The sequence below is a fragment of the Salmo trutta genome, chromosome 21 (assembly GCF_901001165.1).
Source record: "Salmo trutta chromosome 21, fSalTru1.1, whole genome shotgun sequence".
Classification (NCBI taxonomy): Eukaryota; Metazoa; Chordata; class Actinopteri; order Salmoniformes; family Salmonidae; genus Salmo; species Salmo trutta.
The window spans coordinates 23,495,657-23,513,924 of NC_042977.1; the positions used below are offsets into that span (position 1 = coordinate 23,495,657).

General features: G+C 42.6%; 2 protein-coding genes across 8 annotated transcripts in view; one reads left to right on the top strand and one right to left on the bottom strand.

Moving 5' to 3' along the window:
• LOC115156990 (astrotactin-1) overlaps positions 1-13,347 on the top strand; it is a 277,551-nt gene extending 264,204 nt beyond the window's left edge. For all 7 annotated transcript variants that reach the window (XM_029704808.1, XM_029704810.1, XM_029704809.1 and 4 more), the window contains 3 exons: positions 351-451; positions 603-786; positions 12,425-13,347. In XM_029704808.1, coding sequence (XP_029560668.1) covers positions 351-451; positions 603-786; positions 12,425-12,662 — 523 coding nt within the window. In that variant the 3' untranslated portion in view covers positions 12,663-13,347. The remainder of the gene's footprint in view (positions 1-350; positions 452-602; positions 787-12,424) is intronic.
• Positions 13,348-16,043: 2,696 nt separating this feature from the next.
• Positions 16,044-18,268, bottom strand: part of LOC115156992 (pappalysin-2-like) — a 72,652-nt gene continuing 70,427 nt past the window's right edge. Inside the window, exon 24 of the mRNA XM_029704816.1 lies at positions 16,044-16,628. Coding sequence (XP_029560676.1) covers positions 16,521-16,628 — 108 coding nt within the window. The 3' untranslated portion in view covers positions 16,044-16,520. The remainder of the gene's footprint in view (positions 16,629-18,268) is intronic.

Here is an 18,268-nt window from a genome sequence, read left to right on the forward strand (position 1 = left end):
CCTTTCACTTGGCACTGCACCACTGCAGGTGGTAGTTGTTAATATTTCCTTACACTAGATGGCGCTATAATTCAAGTAAATGTTAACAAGTGGTTGCACTTACTTTGTAAACGTAGCCTATTGTCCGAATTTTATTAGCAAGTTTTATCACATTACAACAGTCAATCAGAAAATGTAATGATTTTGTCACAATAACATTGAATATATCCAATATCCACCACTTCATTCAGGGTCATTTTCATTTGTCTTTTCACAGCCTGAAAAACTAGCAGTTGCACACACTGTATTATTGCAGTAGCATGCACTCCTATTGCAATGAACAAACACTAGTTATATGTGTTGGTCTACAGGTTTAGGCTCTGGGCAGTGGACAACACAGGCCGTCGCTCCAGCCCAAGTGAGGTCACCATCAAGACCCCCTGCCCTGCTGTGGATGATGTCAAAGCACAAGGTGGGCTTTCTCATGCATGGATGGACAGTTTCAGTATCTGTATCTTGGTTTTCAGACTAATATTCTAACAGTAGTTACTAATCTGAAAACTTGTAGACACATGTGTCTTGTCTCCACATACAGTACTGAGATTAGATCTGTGTTGTTGCAGAGATTGCAGACAAGATCTACAACCTGTTCAATGGTTACACAAGTGGCAAGGAGCAGCAGACGGCCTACAATACGCTGATGGATCTGGGCTCTCCCACCCTGCACCGTGTGCTCTACCACTACAACCAGCGTTATGAGAGCTTCGGAGAGTTCACCTGGAGATGTGAGGATGAACTGGGGCCCAGGTATCTATTCTCTCTCTCTCTCTCTATCGCGCTCGCTCTCGCTCGCTCTCTCTCGCTCTCTCTCGCTCTCTCTCGCTCTCTCTCGCTCTCGCTCGCTCTCTCTCGCTCTCGCTCGCTCTCTCTCGCTCTCGCTCGCTCTCTCTCGCTCTCAGTCCAAGAATATCAAGGCATATTGGTTAGGAAAGCATAACTACCGCCCAACCAACTGTCTAGTAGTATCACAATCCATCCACAACTGGGTGGTGAAACTTGTTTTTGTTGTGTTTTAAACACAGACTGGTTTATAATAGATTCCAAGTACAGGGTTTGATTGTAGACGTAGTTTGTGTAAATTAGGTAAAGTGGAAATTCATTCAAACTGATTGGAGCAAATTCTACCTCTGAAATCTCTGTCCATTTACCACAAGCAGGAAGGTCCCCTAACCCCTTACTGGTTGCTCAGTGCAGGTACGTTACTACAGTGCCTTGCAAAAGTATCCACCCCTCTTGGCGTTTTTCTTATTTTGTTTCATTATAACCTGTAATTTAAATTGATTTTTATTTGGATTTCATGTAATGGACATACACAAAATAGTCAAAATTGATGAAGTGAAATGAAAAAAATAACTTCTTTAAAAAAACATTTTAAAATTAAAACTGAAAAGTGGTGCGTGCATGTGTATTCACCCCCTTTGCTATGAAGTCCCTAAATAAGATCTGGTGCTACCAATTACCTTCAGAAGTCACATAATTAGTTAAATAAAGTCCACCTGTTTGCAATCTTAAGTGTCACATGATCTGTCACATGGTCTCAGTGTATATATATATACACTGCTCAAAAAAATAAAGGGAACACTTAAACAACACATCCTAGATCTGAATGAAAGAAATAATGTTATTAAATACTTTTTTCTTTACATAGTTGAATGTGCTGACAACAAAATCACACATAAATATTCAATGGAAATCCAATTTATCAACCCATGGAGGTCTGGATTTGGAGTCACACTCAAAATTAAAGTGGAAAACCACACTACAGGCTGATCCAACTTTGATGTAATGTCCTTAAAACAAGTCAAAATGAGGCTCAGTAGTGTGTGTGGCCTCCACGTGCCTGTATGACCTCCCTACAACACCTGGGCATGCTCCTGATGAGGTTGCGGATGGTCTACTGAGGGATCTCCTCCCAGACCTGGACTAAAGCATCCGCCAACTCCTGGACAGTCTGTGGTGCAATGTGGCGTTGGTGGATGGAGCGAGACATGATGTCCCAGATGTGCTCAATTGGATTCAGGTCTGGGGAACGGGCGGGCCAGTCCATAGCATCAATGCCTTCCTCTTGCAGGAACTGCTGACACACTCCAGCCACATGAGGTCTAGCATTGTCTTGCATTAGGAGGAACCCAGGGCCAACCGTACCAGCATATGGTCTCACAAGGGGTCTGAGGATATCATCTCGGTACCTAATGGCAGTCAGGCTACCTCTGGCGAGCACATGGAGGGCTGTGCGGCCCCCCAAAGAAATGCCACCCCACACCATGACTGACCCACCGCCAAACCGGTCATGTTGGATGATGTTGCAGGCAGCAGAACGTTCTCCACGGCGTCTCCAAACTCTGTCACGTCTGTCACGTGCTCAGTGTGAACCTGCTTTCATCTGTGAAGAGCACAGGGCGCCAGTGGCGAATTTGCCAATCTTGGTGTTCTCTGGCAAATGCCAAATGTCCTGCACGGTGTTGGGCTGTAAGCACAACCCCCACCTGTGGACGTCGGGCCCTCATACCACCCTCATGGAGCCTGTTTCTGACCGTTTGAGCAGACACATGCACATTTGTGGCCTGCTGGAGGTCATTTTGCAGGGCTCTGGCAGTGCTCCTCCTGCTCCTCCTTGCACAAAGGCGGAGGTAGCGGTCCTGCTGCTGGGTTGTTGCCCTCCTACGGCCTCCTCCACGTCTCCTGATGTACTGGCCTGTCTCCTGGTAGCGCCTCCATGCTCTGGACACTACGCTGACAGACACAGCAAACCTTCTTGCCACAGCTCGCATTGATGTGCCATCCTGGATGAGCTGCACTACCTGAGCCACTTGTGTGGGTTGTAGACTCCGTCTCATGCTACCACTGGAGTGAAAGCACCGCCAGCATTCAAAAGTGACCAAAACATCAGCCAGGAAGCATAGGAACTGAGAAGTGGTCTGTGGTCCCCACCTGCAGAACCACTCCTTTATTGGGGGTGTCTTGCTAATTGCCTATAATTTCCACCTGTTGTCTATTCCATTTGCACAACAGCATGTGACATTTATTGTCAATCAGTGTTGCTTCCTAAGTGGACAGTTTGATTTCACAGAAGTGTGATTGACTTGGAGTTACATTGTGTTGTTTAAGTGTTCCCTTTATTTTTTTGAGCAGTATATATACCTGTTCTGAAAGGCCCCAGAGTCTGCAACACCACTAAGCAAGGAGGACCACCAAGCAAGCGGCACTATGAAGACCAAGGAGCTCTCCAAACAGGTCAGGGACAAAGTTGTGGAGAAGTACAGATCAGGGTTGGGTTATAAAAAAATATAATTCACTTTGAACATCCCAAGGAGCTCCATTAAATCCATTATTAAAACATGGAAAGAATATGGCACCCCAACAAACCTGCCACGAGAGGGCTGCCAACCAAAACTCACAGACCAGGCAAGGAGGGCATTAATCAGAGAGGCAACAAAGAGACCAAAGATAACCCTGAAGGAGCTGAAAAGCTCCACAGCGGAGACTGGAGTATCTGTCCATTGGACCACTTTAAGTCATACACTCTACAGAGCTGGGCTTTACGGAAGAGTGGCCAGAAAAAAAAACTTTGTTTAAAGAAAAAAATAAGCGAACACGTTTGGTGTTTGCCAAAAGGCATATGGGTGACTCCCCAAACATATGGAATAAGGTACTCTGGTCAGATGAGACTAAAATGTAGCTTTTTGGCGGTCAAGGAAAACGCTATGTCTGGCGCAAACCCAACACCTCTCATCACCCTGAGAAAACCATCCCCACAGTGAAGCATGGTGGTGGCAGCATCATGTTGTGAGGAAGTTTTTCATCGGCAGGGGTTGAGAAACGAAGAATGATGAATGATGCTAAATACAGGGACATTATTGGGGGAAACCTGTTTGTCTTCCAGAGATTTGAGACTGGGTCGGAGGTACACCTTCCAGCAAGACAATGACCCTAAGCATACTGCTAAAGCAACACTTGAGTGGTTTAAGGGGAAATATGTAAATGTCTTGGAATGGCCTAGTCAAAGCCCAGACCTCAATTCAATTGAGAATCTGTGGTATGACTTAAAGATTGCTGTACACCAGTGGAACCCATCCAACTTGAAGGAGCTGGAGCAGTTTTGCCTTGAAGAATGGGCAAAAATCCCAGTGGCTAAATGTGCCAAGCTTATAGAGACATACCCCAAGAGACTTGCAGCTGTAATTGCTGCAAAAGGTGGCTCTACAAAGTATTGACTTTGGGGGGTGAATAGTTGTGCACGCTCAAGTTTTCAGATTTTTTTGTCTTATATCTTGTTTGTTTCACAATAAAAAATATTTTGCCTATTCAAAGTGGTAGGCATGTTTGTAAATCAAATGATATAAACCCCCCAGGTTATAAGGCAACAAAATAGGAAAAATGCCAAGAGGGTGAACACTTTCGCAAGCCACTGTATAATGTGTAATTGTAGCTAAATGTTTTATCAACAGAGCCATGTGTCTGATATAAAATGTCTACGTACAGTTACCCGTAGATGCACGGTGAAGCAGGTGAAACTGATTAAGACGTCTTTGACTCCGAGATTCCAAATCAGGGCCTTAGCTTCAGATTAAAGGTTGTTTTTAATGCCATATTGAGCCCATATTGGAAGGGTTGATGTAGTTGGTTTGCTTCTGAAGTGTTCTATTCAAATACACTTACATTAACAGCCCCACATTTTCAGAGGGATGATTCACATCAAGAATGCACTGACCTTAGATGAAATAAAAGTAAGTGCATTTGAAGTGAGGGTCGGAGACTATAAACAAGGGTTTAGATTAACCTAGTAATCAATTGGACATTATCTCGCTAAACACCGTTATAGTGTTATGGAGGGTGGCTACTTTTTTAGTTACTTCATACTGTAAGACTATTAGCTTGTTAGCATGTTGGGCAGGATTTTCCATGTTGTTATGGTGTGTTGTGATTGTGTAAGCCTGCTGCCTCAGGAAATGTGTAATAGGCATTATTGAAGAGATGTATTTGTAATGTATTCTTAAAAATGTAAATGAGAATAATATGAAAAGACATGGTTTGCATTGGACCTTATGTGTTGGGTGCACTGCCCTTGTAGCGTTGTTGGAGAACCCCCATCATTTGTTTACTTGTTCCGTACCCTCTGTCTCTCTAGCATTTCTGAAAGGAACAATTTACCACTTGAATCAAAGCAATGAGATGCTCCTTTCCACACACAACAATACAAAGCCGACAACATCGCCTGTAACTGGGCTTGTTTCCAGAAATGACATTCCTTTTAATGAAGTCCTCAAATTCACTGGGGTTTCCCTGTCACAAACAATGTGAACCATTGAAAATGCAATTTTCATTAGCTAGTCAAAATACAGATAATAGTCACCCCCTCTGCCCCTGACTAAGTTAAAACGTGTTTCAGCAGAGTAAACATTATGTTAAAATAAACTGGTGACGCAATGGATTTATCTTTATAAAGCAGGGGAAATATTCCTCTCCCAGCTTTTGTACATATCATATCTCACTGACGAGTTAGGTTGGCCCCTGTCAGAGAACATTTTTGTTGCTTTTTCCTGCAACATCGCGAGATGTTCATGCCAAACATAAACGTACAAAGTCTGTCTCCCGAGCCCGACACTTCTCTCCGTGTCCCGATCTTGTCATCGCTACAGGACTACCCATTACTAAATGCATGGGGCTGGTTGTTGACATAGAAATATTAGATGTTGGCTTGGTAGGAGATAATCCTATCTTGAACATTTCACTCCCCCTCTGTCTCCTTGCCTGTACAGCCCATTAACTGACAGTTATTTTTATGACACATCCTAATCAGGCAATTTCCTGCGATGCTAAGTATTGTTATGGTTGGATTTCTGTTGATGACATGATAAGTGGAGCTTATGTTTTTGTGATTTACATTTTTTGGTTAAAAAGGGTCTAATTTAATCAAAACTGTTTAGAAGATATAGGGATTTTCCTCAGACATTATTCTACCACAATTACTCTTCCATTATCTCAATATGCAGATGAGGACTGGACTGTCCTTCCAACAGATATACTCCATATCTGGTTGTTGGGTATGGACAACAATACATGTACTGTACCATGAAATGTCCAACAGTTTACTTTCATGCAAGACATGAAATTGAGTGCATTCATAAAATGAATTTCCATGTAAATGGACAATAAACTTATCGGATTGTATTGTATATCTGTGTAACACAGAGACAGTCATCATAGTGGTGGTTTCCTAGCATCATGGATGCTCTTTTGAACCAGTCCCTGGTCTCTGTGACTGTGGCTGTCTGAGGAATGCAGCTGATTGTTTCCTCTCCAACCAGTGAAAAGCAGTGGAGTCAAGGAGATTTGAAATAGGGGCCCTAGCAGAGTGGGAGAGCTCCAAAATGTACCCTGGAAATGTGAGGCCATTTTCCACTTCTATACATGCTGGGATTTATGGTGACAACCGTTGCTATTTGGAGCCCAAAACCCTTTCTTGAAAAATTAAAGCATAACAAACCGCAAGGTTTTTGTTTTAAGCAAATAAACATCCAAATTCCTTAAACCACTGAAATGTGGCAAGATATTAGAAACATAAATACATTTATATATAAATTATATAAATGACAGCACCTCTACTACACAGATACCGATTATTTTATAATGACTTAATATGTCTTTAAATTTTGACATCGTTAAAGTACCATTTATGTTCTTTAATCAAGAGTTCTCTGCAGATAATACGTTGTGGGTATTTAAGCTGTTGTTCTGCCCTATTTGACTAGCATTTGCAAATGGGATGTTGCTTAGTTTCTCTATGTAAACGTACTGGATATCCAGGTATCCAGTATTCAGGGCGGCTAGTACAGTAGCCTAGCAGTTAGAGCATTGGGCCAGTAACCAAAAGGTTGCTGGTTCGAATGCCCGAGTCGACAATATGAACAATCTGTCGATGTACTCTTGAGCAAGACACTTCATTTGCTCATGGGGTGCCGTACTCCTATGTAACCCTGTAAAACAACACATTTCAATGCACCTATCTGGTGTATGTAATAATAAAACCTGACCCTAGTTTGGAATACAAAATCTAAATATGAGGATGTGTAATATTACAAGCACAGCTTTCCCCTATTGAATGCAAATACCTGGAAATATGACACTCCATTACATTGCACCTTGTGCCTGGTCTAACAATAAAACAATGATTAGCAAGTTAAGAGGTATGTCTGAAAACATTGGATTCTGTGGAACATATTCTTAGGAATGCTTTGAATGTAGGAGTTGGGAGGGATGACAGTATTAAAAGAGAATGTTTTTTTAAATAATAACAAAAAATGTATTGTGGGTCGACAAAAACGTCTCAGTATTTACATTGCCGTTTGGTGGATTTGGTTTAGCCAATGAGTGAGGTGAAGCCATGTCTGAGGAATCAGGCACTCTTTCCATCAGTTGCTGTTTCTGTCACCCTCTTATCCTGGAAATAGCTTCATCACTTTCAACGTCATCACTATGTGAACATGGGTAGACCCTGTACAGGTTATGAAATGGATGAATAACAGTCAAGTATTGACCTAAGAATGATTTATTCCACCTCATGCCCAGTCTCCTTCTGAAGGGAAGAGGTGGGTTTAGAGTCTGTCGTATTATGATGTAGTGTAAAAACAATGGTGACGCCGCAACGTGTGATTTATGAGTGACCTGCTCTATCCAACGTTTGATTTGTATCATTTAAGGTGAGAACACCAAATACTAAAATCTTACCTCAATCCAGACAGAGGTCCATATTTTATGTATTAAGTATTTCCATCAATCTTACATTTTCTTCTTGTTCTTTTGAGCAACATTCTACAAGAAATCAAGATCATCAAATATGAAAGGGTATTAAGACATTTTATTTTGTGTGAAGGCCTTGTCTACAGTTCCTTCAGAAAGTATTCAGAACCCTGGACTTCTTCCACATTTTGCTACGTTAGAGCCTTATTCTATAATGGATTAAATAAATAAAAAATCCTCATCAATCTACACACAATACCCCATAATGACAAAGGAAAAACAGGTTTTTAGAAATTTGGGCAAATTTATTAAAAATAAAAAACAAATACCTTATTTACGTAGATATTCAGACCCTTTGCTATGAGACTCAAAATTGAGCCCAAGTGCATTCTGTTTCCATTGATCATCCTTGAGATGTTTCTACAACTTGATTGGAGTCCACCTGTGGTAAATTCAATTGATTGGACATGATTTAGAAAGGCACACATCTGTCTATATATGGTCCCACAGTTGACAGTGTATGTCAGAACAAAAACCAAGCCATCAGGACAAAGGAATTGTCCGTAGAGCTCCGAGACAGATTTGTGTCGAGGCACAGATCTGGGAAGGGTACCAAAAAATGTCTGCAGCATTGAATGTCCCCAAGAACATAGTGGCCTCCATTCTTAAATGGAAGAAGTTTGGAACTGCCAAGACTCTTCCTAGAGCTGGCCGCCCGGCCAACCTGAGCAATCGGGGGAGAAGGACCTTGGTCAGGGCCTTGACCAACAACCCAGCGGTCACTCTGACAGAGCTCCAGAGTTCCTCTGTGGTGATGAGAGAACCTTCCAGATGGACAACCATCTTTGCAGCACTCCACCAATTAAGCCACTCCTCAGTAAAAGGCACATGACAGCCCGCTTGGAGTTTGGCAAAAGGCACCATAATAAACAAGATTCTCTGGTCTGATGAAACCAAGATTGAACTCTTTGGTCTGAATGCCAAGGGTCACGTCTGGAGGAAACCTTGCACCATCCCTATGGTGAAGCATGGTGGTAACAGCTTCATGCTGTGCGTATGTTTTTCAACGGCAGGGACTGGGAGACTAGTCAGGATCGAAAGATGAACGGTGCAAAGTACAGAGAGATCCTTGATGATAACCTGCTCAGGACCTCAGACTGGGGTGAAGGTTCACCTTTGAACAAGACAATGACCCTAAGCACACAGTCAAGACAACGCAGGAGTGGCTTCGGAGCAAGTCTCTGAATTTTCTTGAGTGGCCCAGCCAAAGCCTGGACTTGAACCAGATCGAACATCTCTGGAGAGACCTGAAAATAGCTGTGCAGCAACGCTCCCTATCCAACCTGACAGACCTTGAGAGGATCTGCAGAGAAGAATGAGAGAAACTCACCAAATACAGGTGTGCAAGCTTGCAGCGTCATACCCAAGAAGACTTGAGGCTGTAATCGCTGCCAAAAGTGCTTCAACAAAGTACTCAGTAAAGGGTCTGAATACTTACTTAAATTGGATATTTCTGTATTTTTTTTTACAGTTTTTGCTTTGTCATTATGGGGTATTGTGTGTAGATTGACAACGGAGAAAAAAATGTAATACATTTTAAAATGAGGCTGTGACGTAGCAACAACAAAAAATTCAAGGTGTCTGAATACTTTCTGAATGCACTGTATGTACAGTATAATTTGACTTGAGGTAAATTGTATATATTATGTGTTAAAGTATGTGTTAAAGTAACTGACCAGTGAAAATCTCACTTTTAAACGTTCATATTCTGTTTACTCATATCAAAATAATGATGTTGAATCGTCCTATACTCGCATTTGTTGCCAAAGTATAAATGGAAGAAGAAGAAAAAACGTATGTTTAATAGTGTCGTTTTCTCTAATTGGGGATCATACTTCAGTAGCATTTTTTCCACCTGTGGGTTATGGGATATTATTTATGTTTAGTTGCCTGTTAGCACTGCATTGTCGTCAAGGTTCATTTATTCTTTATTTGTTTTGTCTTTGCTTAAGTTTCACTATTAAAATATTATTTGGAACGCTACTCACTCTGCGCTTTGGTCCGATCATTCCAACGAACATGACAGAATATCCCATCAAACCAGGACCAAGCAGCGTGACCAGGAGGAGCAGGGATCCTGGGCACGGGAGAGAAGGGAGTGGAGGACTTCCTGGACGTGGGAGGAGATCATGGCAGGAGACAAGAGCCTGCCATGGAAACAGGCGGAGGCAGTGAAGGAGGATCAACAGCGACTCCGAAGTTCACGACCACGACGGAAGCCCGAGAGGCAGCTCAACAAAAAAATGTGGGTGGGGCACACGAGTTGGTCGGCGAAGCCGAGGGGCGAGTCTGAGAGCAAAGAGGAATATTGGGAGAGACTGAGCGAGGAGTATTGTGAGATAGTTGAGGGGAGTGATGAGGTAGAGTGGATGGTTTGGTGTTTGGAGCAAGACAGTCGCCGTGAGGAGCGTGGGACCAGTCAGGCACCATGTTTTGCTGAGATACGCAATGTGTCTCCAGTGCGCATCCACAGCCCGGTGCATTCTGTGCCAGCTCCTCGCACTTGCCATGCGAAAGTGAGCATCCAGCCAGGACGGGTTGTGCCGGCTCAGCGCTTCTTGTCTCCAGTACGTCTCCTCGGTCCAGGATATCCTGCGCCAGCTCTACGCACTGTGTCGCCAGTGCGCCTTCACAGCCCAGTGCATCCTGTGCCAGCGCCCCGCACTTGCCGGGCTAAAGTGAGCATCCAGCCAGGATGGGTTGTGCCAGCTCTATGCTCCAGACCTCCAGTGCACCTCCACGGTCCAGTATATCCTGCACCGGTTCTACGCACCAGGTCTCCAGTGCGCCTCCACAGCCCAGTATGTCCTGTGTCTGCTCCTTGCACTCTTCCTGAAGTCCGTGTCCTCAGTCAGGTACGTCCTGTGCCTGCTTCTCGCACTCTCCCTGAAGTGCGTGTCCCCAGTCAGGTACGTCCTGTGCCTGCTCCTCGCACTCGCCCTGAGGTGCGTGTCACCAGTCTGGTGCCACCTGTCCCGGCTCCACGCACCAGGCCTCCAGTGCGCCTTCACAGTCCAGAGCTTCCGGCGACAGTACCCAGTCCAGAGCTTCCGGCGACGGTTCCCGGTCCGGAGCTTCCTGCGACGGTTCCCGGTCCGGAGCTTCCGGCGGCGACGGTTCCCGGTCCGGAGCTTCCGGCGACGGTTCCCGGTCCGGAGCTTCCGGCGACGGCCCAAGGTCCGGAATCTCCTGAGACGGCCCACGGTCCGGAACCTCCAGCTCCATGGCCGGAGCCTTCCCCTGTGCCAATGTCTAGTCAAAGCATGGCGTCCAGTCCAGCTCCAAGGCCAGAGTCTTCTTCTGCATTGGTGCCCAGTCCAGGCACAGCGTCCAGTCCCGCTTCATGGCGGGAGCCTTCCCCTGCGCCGATGTCCAGGCACAGCGTCCAGTCCTGCTTCATGGCAGGAGCCTTCCTCTGCCCTGATGTCCAGTCTAGATCTGGTGTCCAGTCCCGCTCCATGGCAGGAGCCTTCCTCGGCATCTAGGTCCAGTCCAGGCATAGTGTTCAGCCTGGGTCCATGGCTGGATCCGCCGGATGAGCAGGTTCTTCGGCCCGCACCGGAGCAGCCTCCGATGCTGGTGGAACCGCGGGATGAGCGGGTTCTTTGTCCCGCACCAGTGCCGCCTCCGATGCTGGCGGATCCATGGGATGAGAGGGTTCTTCGTCCTGCACCAGAGCTGCCACCGACACTAGACACCCCCCCCCCCAACCCTCCCTTTTGGTTTCCCGTTTTTGCGGCCGGAGTCCGCACCTTTGGGGGGGTACTGTCACGTCCTGACCATATAGAGTCCTTATTTTCTATGGTGGAGTAGGTCAAGGTGTGACTGGGGGTTGATCTAGTTTATTTATTTCTATGTGGGGTTCTAGGTTTGATTTTCTATGTTGGTGATTTGTATGATTCCCAATTAGAGGCAGCTGGTTATCGTTGTCTCTAATTGGGGATCATACTTAAGTAGCATTTTTTCCACCTGTGGGTTATGGGATATTATTTATGTTTAGTTGCCTGTTAGCACTGCATCTTCGTCATGGTTCGTTTATTCTTTATTTGTTTTTTCTTTGCTTAAGTTTCACTATTAAAATATTATGTGGAACGCTACTCACACTGCACTTTGGTCCGATCATTCCAACGAACGTGACAAATAGATCATTTCATCTCCTTGAGGAGCATGAGCTGGCCAATCAGCGGTCTACTTGTATGAATATTTTTGATGACCAGTATACCACACCATTCCAACACAGAAACACTTATTTTTTAACATACTTAGTTACTATTTCCATCATATTGTAAGTAATTATAGGTCATATTTCATAGAAATCTGGCAACCCTGGGCAGTTAATTGAAGAATCAGTATGTCAAAATTACCAATAGTTATCCATGTTATAGACACCTGTACATATCATGTATATACTGTGTATCACTGTGGCAGGTGCAATGGACCATAGCCTTCCATTCAATACTTCATGAGTGTTGTGTTGTGTTCCTTTGCAGGAAAGCATTTTTTTTTGCCTTATTTACCATTAAAGGAACCTGATTTGAAGGTAGTGTGTGTTTGCTGAGTAGTGCCTTGTTGTGTTCCTTTGCAGGAAAGCTGGTCTGATTCTCTCCCAGCTGGATGACCTGAGTGGATGGTGCAGGGGTCTTCTCCAGGAGCCCAAGATTGGCCTGCGCAGGATGTCCCTCAAGTATCTGTCCTGCCGCTACACAGACACCAAGGCCTTTGGTCTCAACTGGGTGGACCTGGGCCAGGATGTGCGAAAGGCCTGCGACGAACAGAACCTGCCAGTCATGTACAATGATTATGGAGAGCCCAAAGAACGTTGAATGCCACACAACAAATAATGGTTCTTGAGGAGTTGGAAGTGTGCTTTTGGGGTTATTTTCATGTCTGCTTTTCAATTATTGTGTGTTCTAACCCTTATTTACAGTTATAGGAACCTGATTTCAAGGTAGGGTGTATTTGAGAAGCGAAGAAGGTTTATTTCAACAGTTACTAGAGCAAGGTATAACAGTAATGCTTTACTGCATTTAGACAGCACTTTTCATGACTTTTGGGAAATTTGGAATTTGCACCAACAATCCCGTCCCCAAAATGTATATATTATGATGACAAAGATTCAGTTATTTAACATGTTGAATGTAGTATTCAAGTATAAATTCATATTTAAGCTGTTTTACATATATGGAGATAGGCAGTATATGAATTAGTGGTACATTTCAGAAGTTTGGGAGGTCATGTACAGTTTGACTTGTTTTTAGTCTCTAAGGGCTCTATTGAATCCGCATCGTGGAAGTACAGCTTTACAGAGTGATTGTAATTTAAAGGCATTGTTACTGCTTTAGCGTAGACTGCATTCATGGTAAACGCTGCATATTGGAAATTATCTTTACATTCTATTGCGTAATGCTTCAGCTTTACAGACTGATAGAGCCTTAAATGTTTAAAGTTGCCAAACCCAAATGACAGTATTTGCTACATCAATAAATTCCTAATTATTCTGAAATCAAATGGCTATCTTTGAATCAGTATTTCTATTACAAAATGAAAGAACAGAAAATCTATGTTTTATATTGTTTATCTGTAGTATGTTTATAGATCTAATCCTATCATACTGTGTCTTAAGAATATACATGTGCAACAGGTGTTGTTGATACTGTAAAAACACAGATAAACTCAACTAACATGCCAGAGTTTGATACCTTTCTTTTATTTTAATAATTGTTCATACATTTAATACAATAGCATTTCAAAGCAGCACACACTTGCGATTAATATCAACCAAATGCTGACTGTTTTCTTGAATACATTTTTTGGGGGCTCCTAACACATTCCTTAATGCAGTAGTTGTCCCCATAACATGGACTTGAAAACCAATGCTTGTAGATATTTTCATAGGTTCACCAATGCATTAAATAACAGCACAGAACAGTGGTTTGCCTCTGTAAATATTGTATTACACATGATTTGTATTATAACATTGACAACAGTGGACATCAGCTGGAAGGATATCTTGCATTATGAGAAAGCCATTGGTTGATATTGGTAGGTATGTTTCTTTTTGTGCAATTTGCACGAGAGGTGTGAGCATTCAATATGTATAGTTGTTATATGTATATTCATTTTGGAGAGGTTTGTTTATTCAATACAGTGAAGTGGATTAGAAAAATTGACAGATTAAAATGCTTAACAAAATGAACTATCCATCAGAAGTGAATCAGAATTGTTTCCATACACAACATAAGCTGATGAAAACAACAAAAATCTGCATGTTTGATATAGTAGTTTATGTGGATAATCTAATGTTCCCTTTTTCACTTTGATCTTTGCTATTTCAAAAAATAATAAAGAATATATTATCAAATGTGGAGTGTTGGACGTTCTGGAAAAGAAGTTAGCTTATCAGTCACCACGTCTAGGCCTTGTTCCTTTTTAGTCAGTTAACTCAAGGCAATGTCACACTGATGGGAATGTTTCTTATGGATTGTAGAGCCTCAAATATGATGGTATAAACAAAATTACAATGCCAAAAGACATGTAAATTGAACATGTAAAGTGTTGGTCCCATGTTTCATGAGCTGAAATAAAAGATCCCAGAAATGTTCTATACACACAAAAAGCTTCTCTCAAATTTTGTGCACAAATTTGTTTACATCCCTGTTAGTGAAGCATTTCTCCTTTGCCAAGATAATCCATCCACCTGACAGGTGTGGCATATCAAAAAGCTTATTAAACAGCATGATCCTTACGCAGGTGCACCTTGTGCTGGGGACAATAAAAGGCAACTCTTAAATGTGCAGTTTTGTCACACAACACAATACCACAGAAGTTTTGAGGGAGACTGCAATTGGCATGCTGACTGCAGGAATGTCCACCAGAGCTGTTGCCAGAGAATTGAATGTTAATTTCTCTACCATAAGCCGCCTCCATCGTCATTTTAGAGAATTTTGCACTATGCCTCACAACCTCAGACCATGTGTAACCACGGCAGCCCAGGTCCTCCACATCTGACTTCACCTGCTTTATGGTCTGAAACGAGCCATCCGTACAGCTGATGAAACTGTCGGTTTGCACAAGCAAAGAATTTCTGCACAAAATGTCAGAAACTGTCTCAAGGAAGCTCATCTACAGGTTTGTCATCCTCACTAGGGTTTTGACCTGACTGCAGTTTGGCGTCATAACCAACTTCAGTGGGCAAATGCTCACCTTCGATGACCATTGGCACACTAGAGAAGTGTGCTCTTTATGGATGAATCCTAGTTTCAACTGTACCGGGCAGATGGCAGACAGCCTGTATGGTGTCATGTGGGCGAGTGGTTTGCTGATGTCAATGTTATGAACAGAGTGCCCCATGGTGGCAGTGGGGTTATGGTATGGGCAGGCATAAGCTACAGATAACGAAAACAATTGCATTTTATCAATGGTAATTTGAATTTAGAGATACCGTTTTGAGATCCTGAGGCCCATTGTCGTGCCATTCATCCACCACCATCATCGCATGTTTCAGCATGATAATTCATGGCCCCATGTTGCAAGGATCTGTACACAATTCCTGTAAGCTGAAAATGTCCCAGTTCTTCCATGGCCTGCATACTCACCAGACGTCACCCTTTGAGCATGTTTGGGATACTCTGGATCGACATTTACGACAGCGTGTTCCAGTTCCCGCCAATATCCAGCAACTTCACACAGCCATTTAAGAGGAGTGGGACAACATTCCATAGGCCACAATCAACAGTCAGATCAACTTTATGCAAAGGAGATGTGTCACACTGCATGAGGCACATGGCGGTCACACCATATACTGACTGGTTTTCTGATCCATGTCCCTACTTTAAAAAAAAAGTTATGTTACCAACAGATGCATATCTGTATTTCCAGTCATGTGAAATCCATAGATTAGGGCCCAATTCATTTATTTCAATCTATTTTCCTTATACTTTTGTTTATTTGGTACATTTTCTTAACTCTTTCATGAACTACATTGTTGGTTAAGGGCTTGTAAGTAAGCATTTCACGGTAAGGTCTAAACCTATTGCATTTGGCTCATGTGACAAATAAAGTTTGATTTGAACTCTTTGAAACTGTTGCATGTTGCATTTATTTTTGTTCAGTGTATATCCTTACAGGCAAGAGATACATATGGTACTCTATGTGTTTCCCTGATGTTCAGAGGAGTGTGGAGACCCAAAAACAAACAAGTTAGATAAAATCAGCATCTGACAAAGTTACAGTTTATTCAATATCAAGAGTAAAATACAGTATAGTATCACACAGAACAAGACGACACTTAGGTATAATATTTGTTTAGAATATTTCTTGAGAAAACTGCTACATCTTACAACTCTCTAAGCATAAAGTGTTAAGTTAGGTACCTATGATATGCTTACATGTGTATTATGTGATATGATGTTGAAATAATGTAGACCTCCGCAACTACATCTACATGCGACATTAGAGATTGCCCAAATATATTATTCTATACATGTTAGTCGTCTTTACAGATTAGTTATTGTGTTGAAATCCTAAAAGCTACAATCTTGAAACACTGTTTTTATTTTTGGTTAAGAGATAGCCTTCATTTTCTCTAATAGGAAAACAAACTGGAAATACATCATGTCCAAGGGTGAAGTTCATCTTGTTGTTTCATTGTGAGCCAGCCTTGGCCTATCCCGTTCCATCGTTCATAACAGTCCTGCTTCCAAGTATTTGGCTTTGCTCTTGTTCTCCTCTGCATTTGGATCACGGCAAGTGCATTCATCCTGATCACAGTCGGCCCCAAACTGAATGACCTGTCAATCAGTCAAGTAACCAGGAGATTAGAAACAAATCTCAAGTGACAATAAAATCACAACCAGGGGTCATTTCCCCAATTGAACCAATACATCCACAAGGTAATAGCAGACGTTTAACAATGCAATAAACTATGCCCTTAATAGTATTGCATAGTATTATATATTTGAGCTCTACACACTTTTTATTTCTTCACAATTTCAAAGACAAACAAATGTCTCCCAAGAGATAAATAAAGGGAGTGATGTCAAATAGTTCACCATGGACTTAACAGTGAGAAACCTTGAGTGGGGGAGGGAATGCACCACAGTGGTGAACGGATGAACACATGTTAAGAATCAACAATAGGTTGCCAAGTCTTGTCTAGGACGCAGGCCATCACCACAGGTTGCAAAATAAACTCAGATGCCCTGCAAAGCAGTCTGTTGCAAGAAATGTAAACTAAGCTAGGTTAATGCAGAGGCTAGCCTACCTTTGATTTCATTGATGATTAGTGGAAGTAATAGTTTTATTGAAGACTTAGCAACTGTTCCAGAAGGTTAAGAAAAGAAACACAGATCCCATTAAAAGTATGTTTGTTTGGCAACAAAGTGTTTCCTAAGCCTACTGTTGGTTCATTGATGGAGGCTGTGGTGAGCCAAATGATATTTTGCACTATAGGGAATAGGGTGTAATTTGGGACAAAACCATACCCTGCTGCCTTTGTTGTTCAGAAGTCATTAGAACAAAGCAGAGACTGGATGTTTTTCCTGCTTGCGTCAAACAAAAGCCAATAATTTGACTGTTTTGTATGCAGTTTTGAGTAGTTGCTATCCAATGTTTATCACAACTTCAATAAACTCTTTTGAAAATGTAATAATATATGTTTTAGAGACAAGTCGTGTCAATTTAAGAATGATTTAAGAATTAATTGAATGAAAGATTTGCACTGTACAAAAATGTAGAACACATTGTGGATTATCAAACTTATTAGGCCGCATTTAACCAATCACATCAGATATTTTCACATCAGATCTTTATCAGAGCTGATCTTATTGGTCAAAAGACCAATTAGTGGAACAAATATCAAAATTGTGCTGCCTTTGTAAACACAGCTTGACATGTTTGTGCTTCAACTGGAAGCGAGTGGACTGAGTCGTCTTCTAGTCTACTGTCCAAGTCTGCTGCCAGCTCAGACTTTGGACCCAAAACCAGACTCTACAAATCAAAGTGCCCAGGAGACCAGAGGAGTTTCCATGGGCTGCATAAAGACCAGTGATCCACAGTTCCACTGGACCCACAGTGGCAGGATGCTGTCGCTCACGGTTTATTTCACTTTCTCAGAGCTTGATAGTTTAACTGGTGTTTTACAGTTACAGAAGACCACAGACACCTGGCCTTCCCCTCATAAAACACTATTTAGCAGGCAATTTATTTATGACAGGCACTCCGTTGCTTAGCTTACTCATTCAAGGGGGAACCGGCAGTAGCCGTGCTACCACCATGAGTCATAAGTACGGACATGAGAGAGACGAATGACCTCCAGTTAGCTGGCTGCAGCAGACTCTCAGGAATGAATAGGCAGTATGCATATACAGTAGGCAAAATAGCAGGTATGTGGGAGAAACACATCCCCACTGCAGTAGACTGACTCATTTGG